We start from the raw sequence: 22,064 nt of genomic DNA, 5'->3' as shown, positions 1-22,064 counted from the left end.
ACGGATATGCAGCAACTCCATCAAGGCTGGGTCTCAGATGGCCTTGTATGCCAGATGCAGGACACCTCTGAGCAGTCTGTAAGAGACTGGGTAGAGGGACAGGGCTTTTAGCCTATCTGTATAGAATAGCTGTTTGAGACCCTGGATTTTCCTGGTTAGGAACCTCTATGGTCCCTCCAACTGCTGCATGTGCATAGCAAGGTACATGCTGAAGGTGGCATTGTACTTGATAATGGTTCTGATAAGGGAGGAGTACAGGGATGTTATGACCTCCTTGTTCCTGGATGAAATACACTTACTTATAAGGTGAGCCATGTTGAAAGCCTTTCGTACAATGGAGACAATGTGGTGATCAAAAGTCAAGCTGCTATCAACCTGGGTGCCCAAGTCCCTCACGACTGATTGCATGCTTAGTACATTGTTATTAATGTGATAATTAGTGGTGATGCCATTTCCCCAAAGGGGATAATGATGCATTTCTTGGCATTCAGCTTGAGGCTAAGCTACTGGCACCAGTCATTAGTTTGGGTAGGGCCTTCTTGGAGGATGTTCACATCACTAGGGGAATTTATGACATTCCCAGCCTGCAATCATCTGCAAATTTGGTCAGCCACAGACCAGTAGTTTTGGCTTGTACCTCAGAAAAGTATATCCCAAACAGTAGTGGCCCCAAGACCAAACCTTGGGGTACACCGCTTGTTATGGGTCTACTACTAGAGGTGGCTTCCCTATTTTGATTGAGTGGGTTCTATCAGTGAGTTAGTTAGCTACCCATCTAATAACATATGGGTTGAAGTCTAGATGGCAGAGTTTATCTGTTATGCCTGAGTGGGGAATAGTATCAAAGGCTTTGGCTAGGTCAAGGTAGGCAGTGTGCATTGTCTTCCTCTCATCCATAGCTTTGGTGACTGTTTTGAAGAAAGTGACCAAGTTACCAGGCATGATCTCCCTTTAACAAAACCAAATTGTGTGGGATCAAGCATTTGGAGGTTGCCAATGCCCTTGTTTATAAGGTCCATGATAATGCATTACATGGCCTTGCAGATCAGGCCAGTTATGCTGATGGGCCTATAATTGCCTTGGTCAGTGGACACTCCACCTTTGTGTAGAGTGATGACAGTGGCTGTCCTCCACTGTTTCTGTATATTCCCCCATAATCTTGCTGTCATGTTTAGGATATGACAAAGTGCCTCCTCTATCTTGGCTGCTACCGCTGATACACATTTCCACCTTTCATGAAATGTCACTGAGGGGCATCTCCTCTAAGTGCATAAACTACCTCAAATGGCACCTCTAAGTCCTGAGGAGGATCAAATCATTGACAAGAACCTCCAAGGATTACTGATATTCTCATATTTCTTCCAGAGAGTAAGCCCAGCAACCAAACGAGGGAACCTGACTTCTGCAACATGTATCCATGATCTCATAATTTCCCTCACTACGAAAACTTCATAGCCAGAGGTGAGGCTGGAGTTATGGACTGACCTCACCACCAAGACACTCTGGAACAATACATACAGCAATGCCAGAGATGCACCCGATCCACTGTTTAATCTCCTGATGATCTCTACCTCCATTCATGAATAAGACACCAAAATACTTAAATTGCTCCTCTTATGGTAGGTGAACCCTCAGCTGCAGTGAGAAATCCTGTCTTTTACAGTTAAGAACTCTGCCCTCTGATTTAAAACAGCTGATTTTCATCCCGAGTGCTTCATACATAGCAGTGAACAACTGTAATATACAGGAGAGTAGTCACTTAAGATCCAGAGGGCAACATTTAATATAGCATATCCTTCACTGGATTTAACTAATCTTTGAGCATTTCTCTGTTTAATAGATTTTTTTTTCATTAAGGGTCAGACTAAATTACTTGAATTAATGTTCAGTATATTTCTTTTTCTCCCAAACACTGGTTATAATATGTCATGCAGGGAAGCCTTTCTTTTTATTGCATGGCATGAGCCCTGCAATCTATGTTTTGGACACACACACACACACACACACACACACACACACACACACACACACACACACACACACACACACACACACACACACACACGCACACATGCACACACGCACACACAGACACACACACACATTCACTGCATCTGTTTCATGGTTATCTGTGTCATAGTTCTAACCATTCAAGGTGCACATTGTGACAGTCTTTCACAGTAGTGCTTTTTTAAATGTCTCTTCTCAGCCAATAGAAAATAAATGGCATGGTCTCTTCTAATTTTCTATGCACATTTGGGTATTGGAGCACCATATCAAACATCAGTAACTTACTAACTCTTGATGAAGTGTTCCTGTTTATCCAAAAGCTTGTATAGCTGCAGAGCAAAACATGTTGGTTCAATAAAAGCTACCTCACCTTAGTGGTCCAGTGCTTCTGACAGTGGTTCAATAAAACCTACCTCACCTCAGTGGTCCAGTGCTTCTGACAGTGGTTCAATAAAAGCTACCTTACCTTAGTGGTCCAGTGCTTCTGACAGTATTTCAATAAAAGCTACCTCACCTTAGTGGTCCAGTGCTTCTGACAATGGTTCAATAAAAGCTACCTCACCTTAGTGGTTGAGTGCTTCTGACAGTGGACTGGCACAACATTTTTTTCCCATTTTGTCATTAGCTTATTTTCAGACAGTGTTTAGTGGCATAGGTAAGTCAGTAACAGGCTGTGAATCAGTGGCCTGAGTATGTCATTCTTAAGTGACAAGTCAGTGCTGTAGGTAAGTCAGTAACAGGTAATGAGACAGACCCCTCAGTATAATGCTCTTAGCCAGTGAATTAATACCTTGGGTAACTCAGGAACTAGCAGTACAGTGTGCTTGGTATCCTTCATTGTTACATACTGAATCAGTGCCATATACCATAGGTAACTCAGTGATGGGCCATATCTGGCCCCGCTGGGTAGCCCATAGTCATGCAGTAATGCATTATCCTGCATAGCTTAGTCTTATGAAACATGACAGTGCAATAAGGAATTCATTGTGAATTAGTGAGTCATTATTCTTGGTAACTCAGTAACAGGCAATTAGTCTGTGCTCTAGTTAGTTCACCATGAGGCACTTGGTAGTACAGTGGGAAGTCCAATGAAATGCATAATAGAAATACCCTGCATGGCCCAGTTTTAGACAGTGACTTAGGTTTCCAGGTAGCCCTATGTTAGATAGGTTGCCAGTGCCATAGATAGCCCAGAGGTAAGCAGATCAGTGCCCTGGGGAGTTCAACTTGTAATGGGGCAGTACCTCAGAAAGCTCAGTATGATGTGGTGGGATTGTACAAAAGACAGCTCAGAGTGAGATGGTTGAACAGTGCCCAAGACAGTTCCGAGTGAAGTGGATGAAGAGCGCCCAAGACTTTTCAGTGTGAGGTGTGGGATAGTGTCCAAGACAGCTCAGTGTTATGCTGGCGGTAGTGGCCAAGACTGCTTAGTGTGAGGCAGTAGGACAATGCTAGGGACAGCTCGGTGTGAAGCAGTACGATCATGCTAGGGACAGCTCAGTGTGAGGCAGTAGGACAATGATAGCTCAAAGTGAGGCTGTAGAACAACGCTAAGGATAGCTCAGCACAAGTCAGTAGGACAATGCTGGGAACAGCTTTGTGTACTGCAGTAGGACAATGCTGGGAACAGCTTTGTGTACTGCAGTAGGACAATGCTAGGGACAGCTCAGTGTGAAGCAGTATGATCATGCTAGGGACAGCTCAGTGTGAGGCAGTAGGACAATGATAGCTCAGAGTGAGGCTGTAGGACAATGCTAAGGATAGTTCAGCACAAGTCAGTAGGACAATGCTGGGGACAGCTTTGTGTACTGCAGTAGGACAATGCTAGGGACAACTCAGTGTGAGGCAGAAGGACAATGCTACAGATAGCTCAGTGTGAAGAAGTACATCGGTGCTAGGGACAGCTCAGTGTGAGGCAGTAGGACAATGCTAGGGACAGCTCAGTGTGAGGCAGTACGACAATGCTAGGGACAGCTCAGTGTGAAGCATTATGACAGTGCTAGGGACAGCTCAGTGTGAAGCATTACAACAGTGCTAGGGACAGGTCAGAGTGAGGCAGTATGACAGTGCTAGGGACAGCTCAGTGTGAGGCAGTAGGACAATGCTAGGGACAGCTCAGTGTGAGGCAGTACGACAATGCTATGGACAGCTCAGTGTGAAGCATTACGACATTGCTAGGGACAGCTCAGTGTGAGGCAGTATAACAGTGCTAGGGGCAGCTCAGTGTGAGGCAGTAGGACAATGCTAGGGACAGCTCAGTGTGAGGCAGTATGACAATGCTAGGGACAGCTCAGTGTGAAGCATTACAACAGTGCTAAGGACAGCTCAGTGTGAGGTAGTAGGACAATGCTAGGGACAGCTCAGTGTGAGGCAGTAGGACAATGCTAGGGACAGCTCAATGTGAAGCAGTACATCAGTGCTAGGGACAGCTCAGTGTGAGGCAGTAGGACAATGCTAGGGGGTAGATCAGTGTTTGGCTGTAGGACAATGCTAGGGACAGCTAAGTGTGAGGCAGTACGACAGTGCTAGGGACAGCTAAGTGTGAGGCAGTACGACAGTGCTAGGGACAGCTTAGTGTGAGGCAGTAGGACAATGCTAGGGACAGCTTAGTGTGAAGCAGTACGTCAGTGCTAGGGACAGCTCAGTGTGAGTCAGTAGGACAGTGCTAGGGGCAGCTCAGTGTTTGGCTGTAGGACAATGCTAGGGGTAGCTCAGTGTGAGGCAGTAGGACAATGCTAGGGACAGCTCAGAGTGAGGCAATAGGACAATGCTAGGGACAGCTCAGTGTGAAGCAGTACTTCAGTGCTAGGAACAGATCAGTGTGAGGCAGTAGGACAATGCTAGGGACAGCTCAGTGTGAGGCAGTAGGACAATGCTAGGGGTAGCTCAGTGTTTGGCTGCAGGATAAAGATGGGACAGCTCAGTGGGAGGCAGTAGGTCAATGCTAGGGACAGCTCAGTTTGAGGCAGTAGGACAATGCTAGGGACAGCTCGGTCTAAGGCAGCAGGACAATGATAGGGGTAGCTCAGTGTTGGACAGTGTGGTTCTGCCCTGACTAGCTCAGGATCAGGCAGAGAGTCAGCATCTTGGGTTGTTCAGAGACAGAGAGTATGACATCACCCTGAGTGTATCAGGCAGAGAGTAATTGAGTAGCTTTCATTCAATCAGTGAGTCCATATCCTTGATATCTCAAGTTCAGGCAGACATTCAGTGCCTTGGGTATCTCAGCATTAGTAATGAGGTCACTGACATGGTATCTCAGTATCACACATCAAATAAGTTCCCTGAGTAGCTCGGGATCAAGCATTATTTCAGTGATTCAGTGTGCTAGATGGTTTTAATAACCTTAGCTTTGTCAGCAGCTCAGATCTATCACTTTGTCATACTTTCCACTATCAGCCAAAAAACTGTTGCTTGTTACTTAGGGATCTGACAGCAAATCATTATCTACTTATGTAACTGAAGTTTGTTAGGAAGCCTATAACCTGGTGTTGTAAAGCAGTAGCATAGCAGGGGTATTACTGGTAGCTATAGACCTATTTTTAATATATGCACACTGGTATACAGTTTCTGGTCACAACCCTTCCAATTCTGACAACAATTTGTCCAAACTAACCTTTAGATGTATGAAAGAAAGATTTTGATAAAAGGAGTCACTGAACTGTTTCTCATCAAGTTTCATTTCTGTTATTTTCTCCCAAGAGCCAGCACCAGGGGTAACTTGGAAGAATCCAGCATTGTGCAGTAAAGTAATGTGAATCAACATCATGGAGCTTAGTAATACTAATATAAAACAGTGGGTAAAAGTTTTGTGCACCTCAGGTATCCATGTGCCAGATAATGACCGCAAATACTTTGAGGAAAGTGAACCACATTGAAGTAGTAGTGACAGACAGTAAGCTAGTGCTCCAGGTAGCTCAGTAAAGGTACTGCATTGTAATGTATCAATTACTTTGGTTGCTTCAGAACTCCAGCATTAGCCAACTAGCTAGTGTCCTGTATAGATGAGTACCCACCATACATGACCAGAAGGTTAAGTCAGTGCCTTAGGTAAGGAAGTGGTCCTGCTACAGATACTGCAATACTGCTGTGGGTATCTCAGTTTCTGTTTTGGGTAACTAAGTGGCCTTATTATTAAGCATTATGGCAGTGATGGGGACCACTCAGTGACCCTAGAAAAAGGCAATGAGCAGTGCACAATTTTGCGCAGTAACAGCAACCCAGATGCTAGAAACTGTGTTAAGACAGTAAGTTCAGTAATTCAGTGCAATGCTTTCATCACAGTGCCTTAGAATCAGCCAAAAGGTCAGTGTCATGGTTAGTCTGTATTTTTTTCTTAATTTCTGTCTATTTATTTATTTATCTATCTACATATCCGCATATCTGCCTATATACTTTGGTACTTCAAATGCTGGCCATTGAGTTCTGAGATCAACTATTCATGCAAGCTTCCTGTATGTTATTATAAGCTACATGAGATAAGTTGTTGTTCCCTCTTGAGTTAGGGAGGAATTTTTTTTTTGTTTCATCTTTACTAGTTACCTCTCATCTCTTAGAATGATCTCAATAACAAAGGATCATAGGAGGTTACTAGACTAATGACCCTAGGGCCCATGCAAGCATACCAAGTGTTACCCTTATTTCCCTGATCAGCACCTATCACTACTGTCCAAGAGGGACACAGGTGGAACCCATGGGGTAAATTTACAGTTACCCACCCAATCATCCAGACTACATTTGAAGAGGGCCAATGAGGTGCTCTGCTTAACATGAAGCAGGAGTCTGTTCCAAAGATGTGGTAACCTCTGTGAAACAAATATGTCCCTCCTGTAGGTTCCATTAATTTCACATATCCGGTTAAGGCCATTTGAGCGAGTAACCCGTGTACCATTTGAATTATGGATATGCAGCATTTCCTATAAAGCAGGGTCAAAGACTGGTTTATATGCAAGGCAGAGATCGCCTCTGAGTAGTCTGTATGAAACAGAATAAAGTGACAATGATTTCAGATGATTCTTATAGGACAGATGCTGAAGACCTTGAAATTTCCTTGTGAGGAACTTTTGTGGTCTCTCCAATTGCTGCAGGTGATTGTAAAAGTACATACCAAAATGGGCATTGCACTCAATTATTGGTCTGATGAGGGAACAGTACAGGGAGGTTATAACTTCTTTTTTTCTGGAGACAATGCCCTTACTTATGAGATGAGCACTATAGAATGCCCTTCTTACCTTAGTGGAGACATGGTCCTCAAAGGTAAGGTTATTGTCAACCTGTATGTCCAGGTCTCTCACCACTGAGTGCGTACTTAGAACATATTTGTTAGCTTGTCCATTCACATGCTTAAATAATGTGCTCATTAGTATTGCTACATAACTGTTAGCATGTTACTGATATACTTAGATACTTCATTCACCACTATTGCTGCATAACTTTGGGCATGTACCCCTACTTCCTTTCAGAACCCAATCACACCATTGCTACATTTCTAAGCATGTGCACTCACATGTTCAAACTCATAGACATCAGTCATCAACATTGCTACATATCATAGCCCTCATTCACCACCATTCTATATAACTGTGAGCATGTGCACTCCCATGTCTATAGACCCTACTTATACCATTGTTACATATCTGAACATGCATCTACATGCCCATCAACCCCACTCATTACCATATCTATGTATCACAGACCTCATTCACCACCACTGTTATATAACTGTGAGCATGTGCATTTACATGCTTACAGACCCTACTTATACCATTGTTACATAACTGTGAGCATGTGCAGTCACATGCTCACAAACCCCAACCATACCATTTCTACATATCACAGACCTCATTGACCACCACTGTTATATAACTGTGAGCATGTGCAGTCACATGCTCAGACTCCACTCATACCATTGCTACATAACTGCTGACATGTTCACCCACATGCTCACACACACCTCACTCCTCCCAATTACTACATATCTGAGCATGTGCATCCACATGCTCTCAGACCTCACTCATTACCATTACTACATATTGTAGAACTCACTCTCCATCATTGCTATGTAAGTGTGAGAACATCCACCCACAAGCTGACAGACTCCACACATCACCATTTCTTCATTATGGTGAACCTGTGCCCCCTTATGATCACAAACCTTAAGCTTTACCATTGCCAGGACTGCCTTGCAGATTTATCTGAATGGAATCTATGCTCTGCTTTGTAACGAAGCTGGTAACTGCAGTTCATCCCCAACCATTAATACTGTCCATGCAGAGCCATGGCTACACTGCAGTGAGAACATCTTCATCAGCATCTTGTGCGTCCCAGTATAGATCATGGCTATGCTGCAATCACAAAATCACTATCTAGATTCAGAGCTATGGTTACCAGAGTATCAGGGAATCATTCATTGCACCAGCATTATGGAATCAACTCCATTTCTTACTGATAGCAAGTAAAACACTTAATTTATTTACAGGTGTTAGTCAATGTCCTGGATAACTCAGTGAACCAAGTGTTTGGCAGTGAATCTGTGTTATGGTTTCCTCAGAAGCATGAAGCACCAGGTACTGAATAATTAGAAGTACAGCTCTATAACCATTTGCTCAGAAAATAAAGCAGTGCTATGGTTATGCCTGGATAACAGGTTGGACTTACTGTCTTAGTAGGTAGGGGACAAAAGCTAAAGTTACCTAAAAGTACAGCCTGTATCAAACAATGGGTCATTACCTAGTAATGAAGCTGTAATGCTGTATGAGGTAATGAGTGGTGTCAAAACAATATCAGAGTCACAGTGTCAGACAGTGGATTAATAGATGGCTGAAACACTCTACAGGCCCCAATTTTGCTAACTGTGTTCCTTGCTCTTACAAGTGCAACATCCAGATGATTCTAAACATTGATTTCCTACATTACACAAAGAAGGCTATTATATCTCCATATTAGTATAAACTTACAATCCTTCTCTGTATCCCTCTATGAGAGCTTGGAAAAGTGGCTTGTTGTGAGGAATGGTCTGTAGAATGCTGCCATCTTGTGTGACATATCCAATGGCCCACTGACCCATTCTCGTGCAGCTTAGGCGAAAGATGTAACTTAGAAAGCAGAAAACAAAAACTTAAATTACAATATCTTAGCATGGCAAAAATAACTTAGCAATTTTTTTTAGATTTTCTTTCAAAGCTTATCAGTTTAGCTCAGTCCATTCAATATTATGTCAGAGTACATAATATAAAATGACAAATTATCTCACATACCTTGTTTTACCTTTTCCAAACTTATGTTTCTATTAATGAAATATTCATTTGTATACTTTCTTTATGTTGGCCTAAGCAAATGACAGTGATGCTGTCATTCTGATGGTTAGATATAGTGAGGAAAAAAACAAAAAGTAGCAATTCACAAAGCAAAATTTTAGAATGTTAAAAACTGACATTTTTCACAGGTAGTAAAGCTACCCTACCCAGATATCCCCCAAACACACACACACACACACACACACACACACACACACACACACACACACACACACACACACACACACACACACACACACACACACACAGACACATGCGCGCTTCTTATTTCTAACTCTCTTTTAAAGTTCTATCAGCAATGAAAATAACGGCTAGGTTTAAGTTTTATCACCTTCATTGTAACCTTCTGTGATCTGTCAGTCTGTGTCGCACCACATCTAATGTTTTCCATTTCTATACTAGAGGAATATTTCTATCACTTATGTGTCCACTCCTTATAAACTAAAGCTTACACAGCTCAGTGCTTTTTTGTGACTCCCAATTTTACTGTCTATGTATATATCAATGATTCAGTGGCAAACCATTGTCTTTTCAGAAATTGAATTTCAGACTTCTGCCAAGAAAACAGCATAAGATACAAAAGAGACCGACACAAAAGAATAATTTTCGAACAGTTTTCATCATGATAGATGATGGGAAGTAAATACAGTAGGTAAATGGAAAAATCACTATCATATAGCAATGTGACTCATTCTGTTGACATTTTAACTAATTCAGTTCAATGGATAGATTAACACTTTTGTAACTAATGCTTCCTAAGTTGAGACATAGGATGCCATTACACATGCCCTCTTACTCAGAATCAAGTAGACTTCTGAAATTAGGCTGCAATATTTTGCAATAAAATAGCATATCTGTGTTTCTTTATATGCATATATGTACCAAAACATAAATACACACACATATGTGTGTCTAGCAGCAGGCTTTCTTCAGATATGATATTCTTTTAGGCAGTTAATAATACTGCCAGAATTAGCAGCACAGTTTTTTAAAGATATGCTATACTTTTAGTCATACCTCTCAAGTGTACCTCATTACGAGGAACGTACCTCATTTGGGGTCTTAAAAAGTTCATATTCCTCAAAGTTTCTCAATGTTCCACATTGAAAGACTCTATCACACATTCAGTGTTAGGATTTTTTTTAAGTGAAAATCATGGTAAATTGAAATGAATCATATTAATTCATTAAAAGATCATCTTTATAAGTAAAACCAGCATATTTTAACCATCCTATGACCTTCCTAGTTGAAACTGTTAGTAAGCCATTAGTATGTGTTCCACATTTTGCCCATTTGTTCCACATTATGAGGGCTAGTGTTCCTCATTTTGGAGATGGAAGGTTGAGAGTTATGCTTTTAGTCAGTGATTAAATCAGTCATGTGAAAAGGGTATTTACAGTCAGAGTTATTTTTAGAGTTATTTACCTAAAGGAGATAATCTTTGCTCGTAATATAATTCTGTACTTCCTTATAAAGTTTCTATCAACATAGCACAAAAGTGAATACAGCTAGTGGCAATAACTCAGCTGTAAGCATTTTCACTTTTGGACTTTTGGCATGTGAGAGAATAGATACTGCAGCTGGGCAAATGATTCAGGAAGGGTTTTGTTGATTTACAGTAGTAATACGCTTCTTGTATGTTAATTTGCTGTGATTAAATTGTTACTATGAGATGCTTCACATTTAACCCTTGTAAAAAAATGTAAGGAATTGTGTTGAGTTTAAAAAAAGAGTTGGGATTTAATCGAGTATGTTTAAGTACAAGGGAAGGTTTGAATTTTGGCAGACGGTTCTAGGTGTTGACACGTACTGAAGATTATAAGGACTGTACAAAGTTTATAAAGGGTGGAAGATCTGAGTAAATGAAGAGGATTTCTGTGTAGTGAAATATTTGTTAGATTATCTGTCTATAAAGCAGGCAATCAGGGTTTGGACAACAGACTGGCCACCTCATAGGCTGGCTTACAGAGGTAAGAATGTTCACTGTTTAGTAATCAGCTTTGAGTGGTAGGTGTTAGGTTGTCCTGCAACAGAGGTATAACTCAAAAGGCCAGTACAAGGTAAACAAAATCAGCTTGCTGTACTTGCTTGAAGACAGCACATTCTAAGATGGCACTGGGGTTGCAGTGGTCTCAATGGGACAATCATTTGTGTGCATTGCACATTTAGGTTCATAGGTAAGTACTCGGCAATCAGTCTGCAGACCTCAAGCCTAGGTAAAAAAAAAACATTATTCAGAAGTTCCGTCAAGCCACAAGGAGGACAAGACATGATAGACCAGGGGTGAATTTGAAGCTTCCTGTCCAAATACCTTGGTTTACTTTGAAGGTGGCATGGGTGCTACTTTGCTTTGAGTGTATCTAAAAAAAATTAAAAATGTCATATTTAATAAGAACATTTAAAATTTTTTTTGTGTCTTTCGGCTTTTCCCGGTTAGGGGTCGCCACAGCGGAACTCCGGTCCGCTAATGATTGGCAGTAGACTTTCACGTGCTGGCTTGCCAGGCCTAACGCACAACCTTTAATGAAGGAATGCCCATTCACACATGTCGACACACAGAAGATGCTCTAACTGAGAATCAAATGGGCAACGTCTAACTATGAGGTGACAATGCTACCACAGCATAAAAATAGATAAAACCTACCTGCTATGGATGATCCTTACTAGGCTCTCTATTCTTACGTACTGCATCAATTATAGTTCCTAAAATGTTAGTCTTCCCTTTGTTTAATTTCTCTAAGTGTTGTCATTAATATTATTATTATTTTAATAATAATAATATAATCATTCCTAAGTCAGGACATAATTAAAGTTTATAAATCAGTTTTGTTTCAGTCTTTTATTGCTCATCAAAAGTGCACTTCTCAGTACCCTCAGTGTACCTGAAATTGCTTCTTTTTGTAGTTAACACCATTTTTTTTCTTTCTTAGCCCAGTTGCTTCTACCTACAAAAAAAAAACTACCTAGGTGTCCTTATTCCATATTGCTCAACTTTCTGTTTCCATGCCTTGATATTCAATAACTTTGTCTTTTATTACTTACTGTAAGGTGATGCGGGTTACTGCGTTGATAAGGATGGGGAAAGTAAAAAGTCAATAGGGCACTATGAGAATTGGATGATCAGACAAGCAGGACGGGGATGATATTTAGTAGACTATGCATACTTGGATGTCTATGAATCATTAGAGGAGAAGGAAGGAATTGGAAGCTATAGTCATTTTGAAGCATTGTGAGCCCTTTATATGACAGTGCTAAAAGATTCAAATTCAGATTTAGATTAATTATTTAAGCTGCTTCACTCTAAACAACATTTCATAAAACAAATAAAATAGCATTCACAAAAGAGAAAGATTATGAATTATAAATCTCTCAGATAAGCATTAAGAGAGCTCTGAAGGAGGTGGATTGCTGGTGTGTACAGGTATAAAAGAGATAAATGAGAAACTGTAGTACGTTAAGGCAACTGGGTTTACATAAGCTGGCTTGCTCTGCACTGCTTTAAATAAAAAAGTAAATAAATAAATAATAATGCTTTGTTATAGTGGAGTGGAAGCCAGGAGTTTGCACCTAACTGCTAATCCTAGCCTTCATGAAAGTAATAAGAAAAATATGGGAAAAGAGACTGAACACCCATTGATACTCCAACTAATTATGCTAGCTCTGTAGTCAGCATACCTCATGATATATTATATTTAGCATTTACCTGGGGAAAGTTTCAATGGCCTGCTGAAATCTAACTTTGCTGGTCTGAGGAAGCTTACATCACAACACTATCATGCCACTGTGGGACTGTGGAAGGCCAAGTGACCCACTGAAGTTTGCAGAAAGGTTTTTAAGCATGTTAGAAGCTAGGGACCAGATGATGGTTTGTGGACAATTTGCAGTATGATAGTGGATTTAGAGGTACTTCTCTGGGATTTCTGGGAGCTCTGTGGGGCAGTGGAATCTATCAGGTTTATGGAAGACTTAACAGGCTGTAAGTATATAAGGGATGATGTGAGGATTTAAACATTTTGGGACCAGCACAGAGTTTATTAGTCTGGGAAACTTTGGAAGACTGTGAAAAGCTTGAGTACTCCAGACATCTGGGGAATTGTGGTAGATTTTGTTGGTTTATTGAAAGTTTAAGGGAGTAACAAAAGCCTATATAGTATGCAAGTATTTGGAAGACTTTGAGAAGTTTGAAGACTGTCGATTAATAAATGAGCTGCAGAGATCTGAAAAAAGTATACATACAAGTAGATAGTAGAAGTTAGGAGCTACTCTTTTGAGCTCATTCTATAGTGACTGCTTGGTTTACAGAGTATATCTTCTTTCTTCTAACTGTAGTGTCAACTGACAGATACAGTTGTTTGATGACTTCCTGGGTACATTGTTCATGAGAAATTGCTGGTATAGCGGCCTTGCATAAGTTATGGAGTTTTTGGAGAATCTTAAACCTATGAGAAAGTCCGGAAAAGAAGGTGCTACATATTTTGAGCTGTCTTCCATCTAGCACTACTCAATATATAAAAACATGAACCTTTGTAAACTTTTGAGTATAATCCCTCATAAAACAGCTTTCAGAACATAATAATCTTCTCATAACACCATAGCATAAGCCATGAAAGAGTCTATCGGCAGTGATGTTTATAAAACATATTGAATGTCTTCTTAGAATTTAAGGACATATGAGCATAAATCACTTCCATGAAAGAACAAAGCTTCCACGTATTAAATAGCTACCATTCCACTACAATTCCTTACCATCGTGCAGCCACACGAAAAAAAAACTGCTATGTGAAGGCTTCACTCTCACTGAATCTCTGAATCAAGGCCCTTGTTAGATTCTCCCATAATTTTTTCACATAATTCATATCCTTGTTCTCTTATCTGTACTTTGGCTTCCATATTTTCCATATAAGTCAAAAGCAGAACTGTGCTCATGTCTCTGGCTGATAAAAAAATCTGTTCTCCTTCGCACTACCCATATGTCAAGCACCATATTATATGTTTTGTACATATTTGGAGTGCAGGCAGCAAGTTGCCATCATGAATACATCTCAGTATACCTATACACATAGAGTAAAAGGATCATTTGTGTTTCATCACAAACAGTAACATGGGACCAATATATAGATATGTGAATAAACACAAAAACAGCAAGATTCACACAGCTGTTACTAATGAGCTTCCAGTACAGAACTGCTGCAAGCATTGCACATTGCTATAGATAGTTAATCACACAGGACCATCCCTGAAGAATGTATAGCCGTAGACAAAGCAGTGATTAACTAGATTAAGATGGTATAGTTTTGCCTTGTGTAAACTTCTGCAATAATTTTTCAAAGTTATTAATATATATTTATTTGCTGTACAGTGGCTAATTCACACATCAGCTGGCTTTTGGCAGTAATTAATGTGTACTGTCATTACCCTTACCAGTGTTTTGCTATCTGTGCAATGACAGCAAATCAGTACATTTCCTGCTCTTCATTGTTCAGGAATGTTGCACAACAGATAAGTTTCATGAGACTACGATACTGCAGCATTTAGCATAATGCATTATTTAGCTGTTTACTTTGCGATTATTCTTCTGCACCTTTACAAAATGCTTTGTAGGACCTGGGAAAAGGGTTGACTTCAAAGAGGCAAGCATAGGATATATTAAAGACTGCAACTAAAATCACTAACTTAATGCTGGACAAATCACCATGCAACAGAAAATTCTCAGTGCTACAATTATAGTAATTTCTTAACATATTTTCATGCACACACATTTTATCCTGTAGCTAGCATTTATATATCATGCACACGCACACACACACACACACACACACACACACACACACACACACACACACACACACACACACACATACTCTCACTCACTCACTCACTCACTCACTCACTCACTCACTCACTCACTCACTCACTCACTCACACAAACACTTTCTCATAATGCAATCTATTGTTACCTTCCAGGCTTTTTACTGTATGCCTGCAGTCTTGCTTTTACTTCATCGTATGTTAAGAATGCCATGTAGCCTGGATGTGTCACAGCAAGGGAATTCCAGTTTTTCAGCAAAGTTGGCCAAGGCTAGGGAAAAAAAAAAACAGCAAACTATTATTAGCAGCAGCTCTGACAGAAAAGGGACTAGCTTCTTCCAGTGGCACCCTGCATAGAAATCAAGTTACACCATACCATTTCATCCGCTGAATGAGTCACTCTACTATTCATCTACTGCCACTTCTTACCTAGTAAAACAGTTAGTACTTTGTGTTACTGTGGTTTAGAATTCCCTGAAATCAGTGCTGTGTGAATATCTTATATATGCATTTTAGAAAAAAAAAAAAAAACTTAAACTACTGCAATCTATAAACACAGGATAAATTCTACATCCTCTGCACTTGGCGCATAATAAGTTCGTTGACACATTTTCTACTTGGCCTATAATAAGTTCATTGACTTCGTCTCTGGTACAGACTTTCTCCATTTCATATTTATGGGTGAAACAGAGACTATCCTGGAACTCTATCTGTGCAGGACAAAGAAGCTAAATCTGTATGAGATGATGAGCTATTGCAAGATGAACAATTCGTGTTCTGCAAATTCACATATGTAAGGTCTGGGGACATGCAAAGAAACCAGAATACTTAGTGAAACCCAAATAAATGCATGGATGACATACAAGCTATTACAGTAGACATGGCTGTAAGGCAGCAATGCTAACCACAATGCCTCTAAGCCACATTATTTGTTATTAGCACACTTTCATTTCCAGCTTTTCACATTTGCTGGTGTCTCCTTAAGTATTGCTAGTATACTTTGGGGACAAGAACACACCTATTCATAGTAGCCAGTTCAGTGATTGGGCTGGATAAAGATTTGAACATGCAACATGTATATTCTGGGTACTGGAGATATAAATCATTTTATTGGAATGATATTCTATACCTGTTCAGAACGTCACTAATCTTTAGGTTGACTTTCAAATGCTGCCCTGAACATTTAAAGTAAATGGAGTTTGTAGCAAATGAAATATGAGAGACCAAGGTGTTCCCCAAGACAGGCCAACTCAGAGATCAGAAAGAAATTAAGGGACAATGACTTTCTTAGCAATATTCAATTTAACAATGTTAGCAGCAGTAGGGACATTAAAGAGGCTGTGATGATAAGTATCTCAAGGAAATCAGTAACACAGAATGTAAATGCAATCGCATTGCATCAAAAATCAAAATGTTCATGTGTATAAACTCCAGGAGTCAAACACATGTTGTAAACTTATGCACTTAAATTATAATATGGCAAGGATCACATCCATGCTTCTTAAAATACTAAGGCATTCTGTATTACAAAATATTATGGATATCAGCATACATGAATTATTTATGCATTTCAGCTCATTTATCTGTGATTGTTTACTGGGGTGGAGCCCTGATTCATATGGCTCTTTTTCACACTCAGCCCATGAGTATTGTCTGGCTAATAGGTTTGCTTAGAGTCAGGTAAATAGAAGCTTTGGGTATTGAACCCTGGACTAAAGGATGAAGCTCATTACTCAGAGTACAACTGTGTAAGGTAGGTATTTAGCATAAACATGGGTGTTCAGTTAGAGGTCACTGTGACATTTAGGTTTACCCACCTTCTGTGCCCTAACATTCAGGCCAGATATTTCCAAGTAGGGGCTAGCTTCCTTGTGAGGAACCAGTGTAGATTTTGTACCCTGCAGAGTAGTGACATAGATGGCTCAAGGCTTACTTAGGTATGCTTGATTCTTTACTCTGTTTGGTACTTCATTCATCAAGTCACTGGGAAGCATACCTTTGCTATGCAAATTATTATGCTAAGCAGCACCTATCATATACAATGAATAAACACAAAGCTATATATTCAGTTATACCACAAAGGGTTTAGCCAGTCATACTAATATGGAAGGAATTGCCCATGAAAAAAGGATATGTGCATTTTACCATCAAAGATTAACCAATCATGCAAATGTGGATAGATATGCCTATGATAATAAGAAGGAACTATAATACATTTATTTATTGATTTATTTTTATTTTACATTTGTTGACCGGCTCTTTTTCAGCAGAGGCCTGGGGAGAAAAGCTCCAGTACATACTTAATAAACATATGGTGCAAGTTACAGGTTTAAAAAAAACAAGTGGAGAAAACGCTTCAGTACATACATAGTAGAATGGTAGATTATCACATATATTATACAAGTGGAGTTACATCAAATTGGTTTAGGAAAGTTGAAATAAAGCAGAAGTAACAATTTAGTGGTTCAACAAATATTAAAGGTATAGTTGCAAAAACAGATACATTTTGTGAACATTTGCAAGAAAAAGCCTATTCAGAAAGGAGTTTATTGAGTGGGAAAGTGTAGAAGGAAAGTCTGATGAGGAGATGGACAGTTTTCAAGGAGGGTTTGAACATTGGTAGATCCACTTTTTGGTAAGATGTTCTTTTAGTGCTAGCTTAAACTTTTTGGGATGAGCCTGTGTTCAAATCTCGAGAGGTAGCTTGTTCCATTCCATTGAGGGGTGGTAGCTGTATAAGTTTTGTCCTGCTTTAGATTTGGGCTTATAGATTTTTAAAAGGTCTTGAGAAGAGCTACGGAGGTTTCTTGTGGGAGCATAGTGGGAGATGATAGGGTGTAAGGCTGGACAAAAGGTTGGCTGATATAGGATTGCATGTATAGTTTGGAGCTGAAAAAGAAGGAGTTGAGGCAGTTCTAGCAAGTTTAAGTATTTTAGTGTGAAATAGTGGTGAGATATGTAGGGCTGTTTGGTTGCAAATCTAGCTATTTTGTTGTATGTAGTCTGAAGTCTAGCAGTAAGTGTGGAGTTTAGATTAGTAAATATTTGGGAGCAGTATGTTAAGCAGGGAAGAAGATAGGCATGAGTGAGGACTGTTCGTGATTCCTGAGTAAGGAATTTGTTATTTCTGTATAGCATACCTAGCTTCAGGTGGGTTTTCCTGATGCAGTTATTTATGTGGAGATCAAATTTGAGCTGGCCATCATCATTAGTGATGCCTAGCAGGTTTGAGCTTGATTCGGGTATGATTGGGGTGTTATTGAGTGAATGGATGGTGAAGGAGGTCTTAATGTGATTTGCTGATTTAGGTAGGAAGAGTAGGAGTTTTGTTTTTTTAGGGTTTAGTTTGAGTTGTTTATTGGAGAGCCATGTTTCTACAGAGTTCAGTGATGACTGGGTTGCTGTTAAGTGTTCTAAGTGAGAGTTAGATAAGAGTTCTGAGTGAGAGTTAGTTATAGTTAAAACAATAGAGTCATCGGCATATTGTATAATGGAGGAGAGTTGGCAGGAGGTGTAGAGTAAGTTTGTGAAGATATTGAATAGCAATGGTCCTAAAATGGATCCTTGAGGGACACCCATTTTTATTTGTAGAGGAGAAGATAAAGCAGTTTCCCATCTAACAGACTGGAATCTGCCTTTGAGATAGCTTTCAAACCATACCACAGTATCAGGGGAGAAGTTGAGGTTAGATAGCTTGTTAATTAGTAGTGAATGGGAGACTGCGTCAAAGGACTTTGAGAGGTCGAGGAAAAGACAGGAGACACGTTTGTGGTTTTTTATATATATATATATATATATATATATATATATATATATATATATATATATATATATATATATATATATATGTGTGTATGTATATACATATATGAAAATATATGCTATCATCCTAATACTTAGACAAATCTGTAACCTTATAAAGGAAAGCAACAATAACTATGTAACAGGCAAACCTTCACTGTTGTATAATTACAGAAATGTGATTCCAGTCCAGTGTAAACATTCCTTCTCTACCTGGGTTTAATGCCTACAACCTCAACGTTCACATCACATTACTGCTGCTAACTATAGAACCCCATCCATGACCCCGACAGCACAATACACCTGCCTTAACAATCTTCAATCCCTTACTATAGAACCTATTATTCTAGAAGATTTTAATTACCAAACCATAAATTGGCAAACATGCACCACAAACAGCAAACATAAACAAGGGTTCCTGTATCACATCAATCCAAACCTCTCAAACAGTAATCCCCCTTACCGGGGATCAAACTTCCTTGATTTGGTTCTTACTAATACAGCTCAGGTAAGCTCATCAGTTACTGTTATCCCATCATTGATCAGATCACCATGCCATAATGCTATCCAAAACAACCCTGCCAAGTCATTCTCTAATCCTACCATCTTTTGGGACTTCCCCACGGCTAACTTATTAACACTGGCTAATGACATAAGGAGCTTTATGTGCTTTTCCCCCAAGGAGGATTCTATAAGTTAAACAGTCACTGTAAATGCTTTCCATCCAAAGAAGATTCCTTAGCTAAAACAGTTGATTATATTATTGATTACTAGCCCTAAATAAATTCTTGCATCAAAGCATGTGTTACTAACACAAATACAAAGTCAAGTTTTAAAACAAGCTGCTGTGGTACATCCTCAAAAATAATACGTTCTACAACAGAGAGAAAAAAAATCTTTTGGTCCTAAAAAATAAATTTAAATGCTCCACACACTAAATTCAACCTCAAAAAGGATAAATAAAAAATAAATAAAATAAGCAGAAAGATTAAAATCCACAAGGCAGAGTACAAATTAAAAATTGTTTCATCATCCAAGGACAACAACAAAACATTTCCTAATCACATCTGGAATTTTAGAAAAATATGCACTGGCTTTATATCCAATGGCATCACAAACCATAACCATCAAAGAAATCACGACTATATGAATACACGCACACACACAGCACACACACACACACACACACACACACACACACACACACACACACACACACACACACACACACACACACACACACACACACAAAACACACACACACATACACACACACACACACACACACACACACACACACACACACACACACACACACACACACACACACACACACACACACACACACACTTAACTCAGACTTCTCCCCTCTTCCTTTTCACACCATCTTATCAGAAGCCTTTCCTATAATTACCTCTGAACGATTCCTAAAAGCCCTATCTCAAGGTAAGAACACAAGCTCTATGGGTCCAGACAACATACAGAATGTTTCATTGTCAGTATGAAACACTGCCTTACTGAAATCCTTGCAAACTATTCAGTCTTATTTTTCCACATTGTGTGTGCCTGAGGTCTGTTGGACATCTGTTGTGGTACTTGTTTACATGGTTGGTGCTAATACTGAAAAGTTAGCCTTACTAGTATCATTTGCAAAATAATGGAACGCATAATCATAAAACTCACAAATATTAAGCATTGGTAGCTTACAAGCCATTGATCCAAACCAATCTAGCCTTATGAAAAGAAATCCTGCCTATGTAGCCTGGTAGATTTCACTGGAAAGGTCACAGAGACGCCAGGTGATAGCAAGTCTGTGCACACTACCCACCTGGATCTGACCAAGCCCTTCAATACTATTCCACACTATGTAATTATAGAAAAATGACCAAACTGAATATTCACCCTCCTCATAACTCATGGGATAGCAAATTGCCTTACAGACTGAAGTCAGGGTTGGCAGCATGCATATCCCTGCATGAGTTATCCCTGGTGCCATCCCCCAAGGTTCTGTACTGGGAGCACTGCTCTTCTACATCAACTTAAATGATCTCAAAGCTGAAGTCAAGGGCTTCTGGCTGAATAAGTCTGATGATTACTGCAAACACAGAGTTGTCATTAGCTCACAAGATGATAGCCACATTCTCCAAAAAGGACTCAACCCCAACAAATCCATGGTATCAGGATCCTGAACTAAAGCTAAACACAAAGAAATGCAACAGTGAACTCTTTAGTAGACAACAATACCTCTTCTCATACTACATAAATGACACTCACACAAAAAATAGATAATATTATCAGAGACTTGGACACATTTATGGACAATGAGCTGTCTCTTGACAACCATTTAAGAGCTATCATTAGGAAATCTTCCTACCTAGCTAACTAATTATTAAAGGCAAAACATCTAGGTCAAAGAAGTCATTACTTTTCTGTATTCCTCCCTCACTGTGTCTATACTGGAAAACAATGCCATCTTCCCCATGTATCTATTCAGAAATTTCAACCAGCTAGAAAAAAATTAAATGTTTCTTCACAAAGAAACTTTCACAAATGAACCACGTAAACTACACAGTAAAACAAGTCTTGCCTCTCTACTCCATCTTTTAAAGACTTCTGTGAGGCAACCTCTGTCTATTTTAAAATTACAGCAGATGCATTTCTCCAGCTTGATCTCTTAGACATTTGAAAAAAAAAACTGGTAGTACCACAAATATTGACTCCTAAATCTGGCGTAAATCTGCACTGTAATATAAACAAGCCTGTTGGCATGATTAAGACATTTCCCAAATGATTCCCTAAGTATTTAATAACTTTTCTCTACATATCACATAAACCAGTTTCCTCTCTTCAAATCAAACTTCACAGAGTGGATGGGGATTGATAAATTCACACTGATTTCATCTCTCTATTAGTTAAACTTAGATTAATTATTGGCAATTGCTGTGCCTAGTCTGCAAATTATCTGAATTTCAAAAAAAAAAATGGGGATTGGGGGACTCTTTAATGTCATGGTTAGGCATCCTTCCCCCTTGCTGTTATGGTAAGTATCTTGCCAACTGCATTAGCTTTTTTGGACTGAGGCACTCTAATAATAAATTCTGACATTTGAGCAGATTAAACTTAGAATAC

General features: G+C 39.5%; 1 protein-coding gene across 2 annotated transcripts in view; it reads right to left on the bottom strand.

The window, feature by feature from the left end:
- LOC122809292 (E3 ubiquitin-protein ligase CBL-like) overlaps nucleotides 1-22,064 on the bottom strand; it is a 645,680-nt gene that overhangs the window by 163,144 nt on the left and 460,472 nt on the right. For both annotated transcript variants that reach the window (XM_044080672.1, XM_044080673.1), the window contains exons 4-5: nucleotides 15,284-15,405; nucleotides 8,967-9,104 (exon numbers count right to left, since the gene is read on the bottom strand). In XM_044080672.1, the coding sequence (XP_043936607.1) occupies nucleotides 8,967-9,104; nucleotides 15,284-15,405 (260 nt within the window). The remainder of the gene's footprint in view (nucleotides 1-8,966; nucleotides 9,105-15,283; nucleotides 15,406-22,064) is intronic.

The sequence above is a fragment of the Protopterus annectens genome, chromosome 8.part0 (genome assembly GCF_019279795.1).
Source record: "Protopterus annectens isolate FY-2018-M chromosome 8.part0, PAN1.0, whole genome shotgun sequence".
NCBI classification, from domain to species: domain Eukaryota; kingdom Metazoa; phylum Chordata; order Ceratodontiformes; family Protopteridae; genus Protopterus; species Protopterus annectens.
The sequence above is the reverse complement of the archived record's forward strand: the minus strand, read 5'-3'. Positions and strand labels throughout refer to the sequence as shown.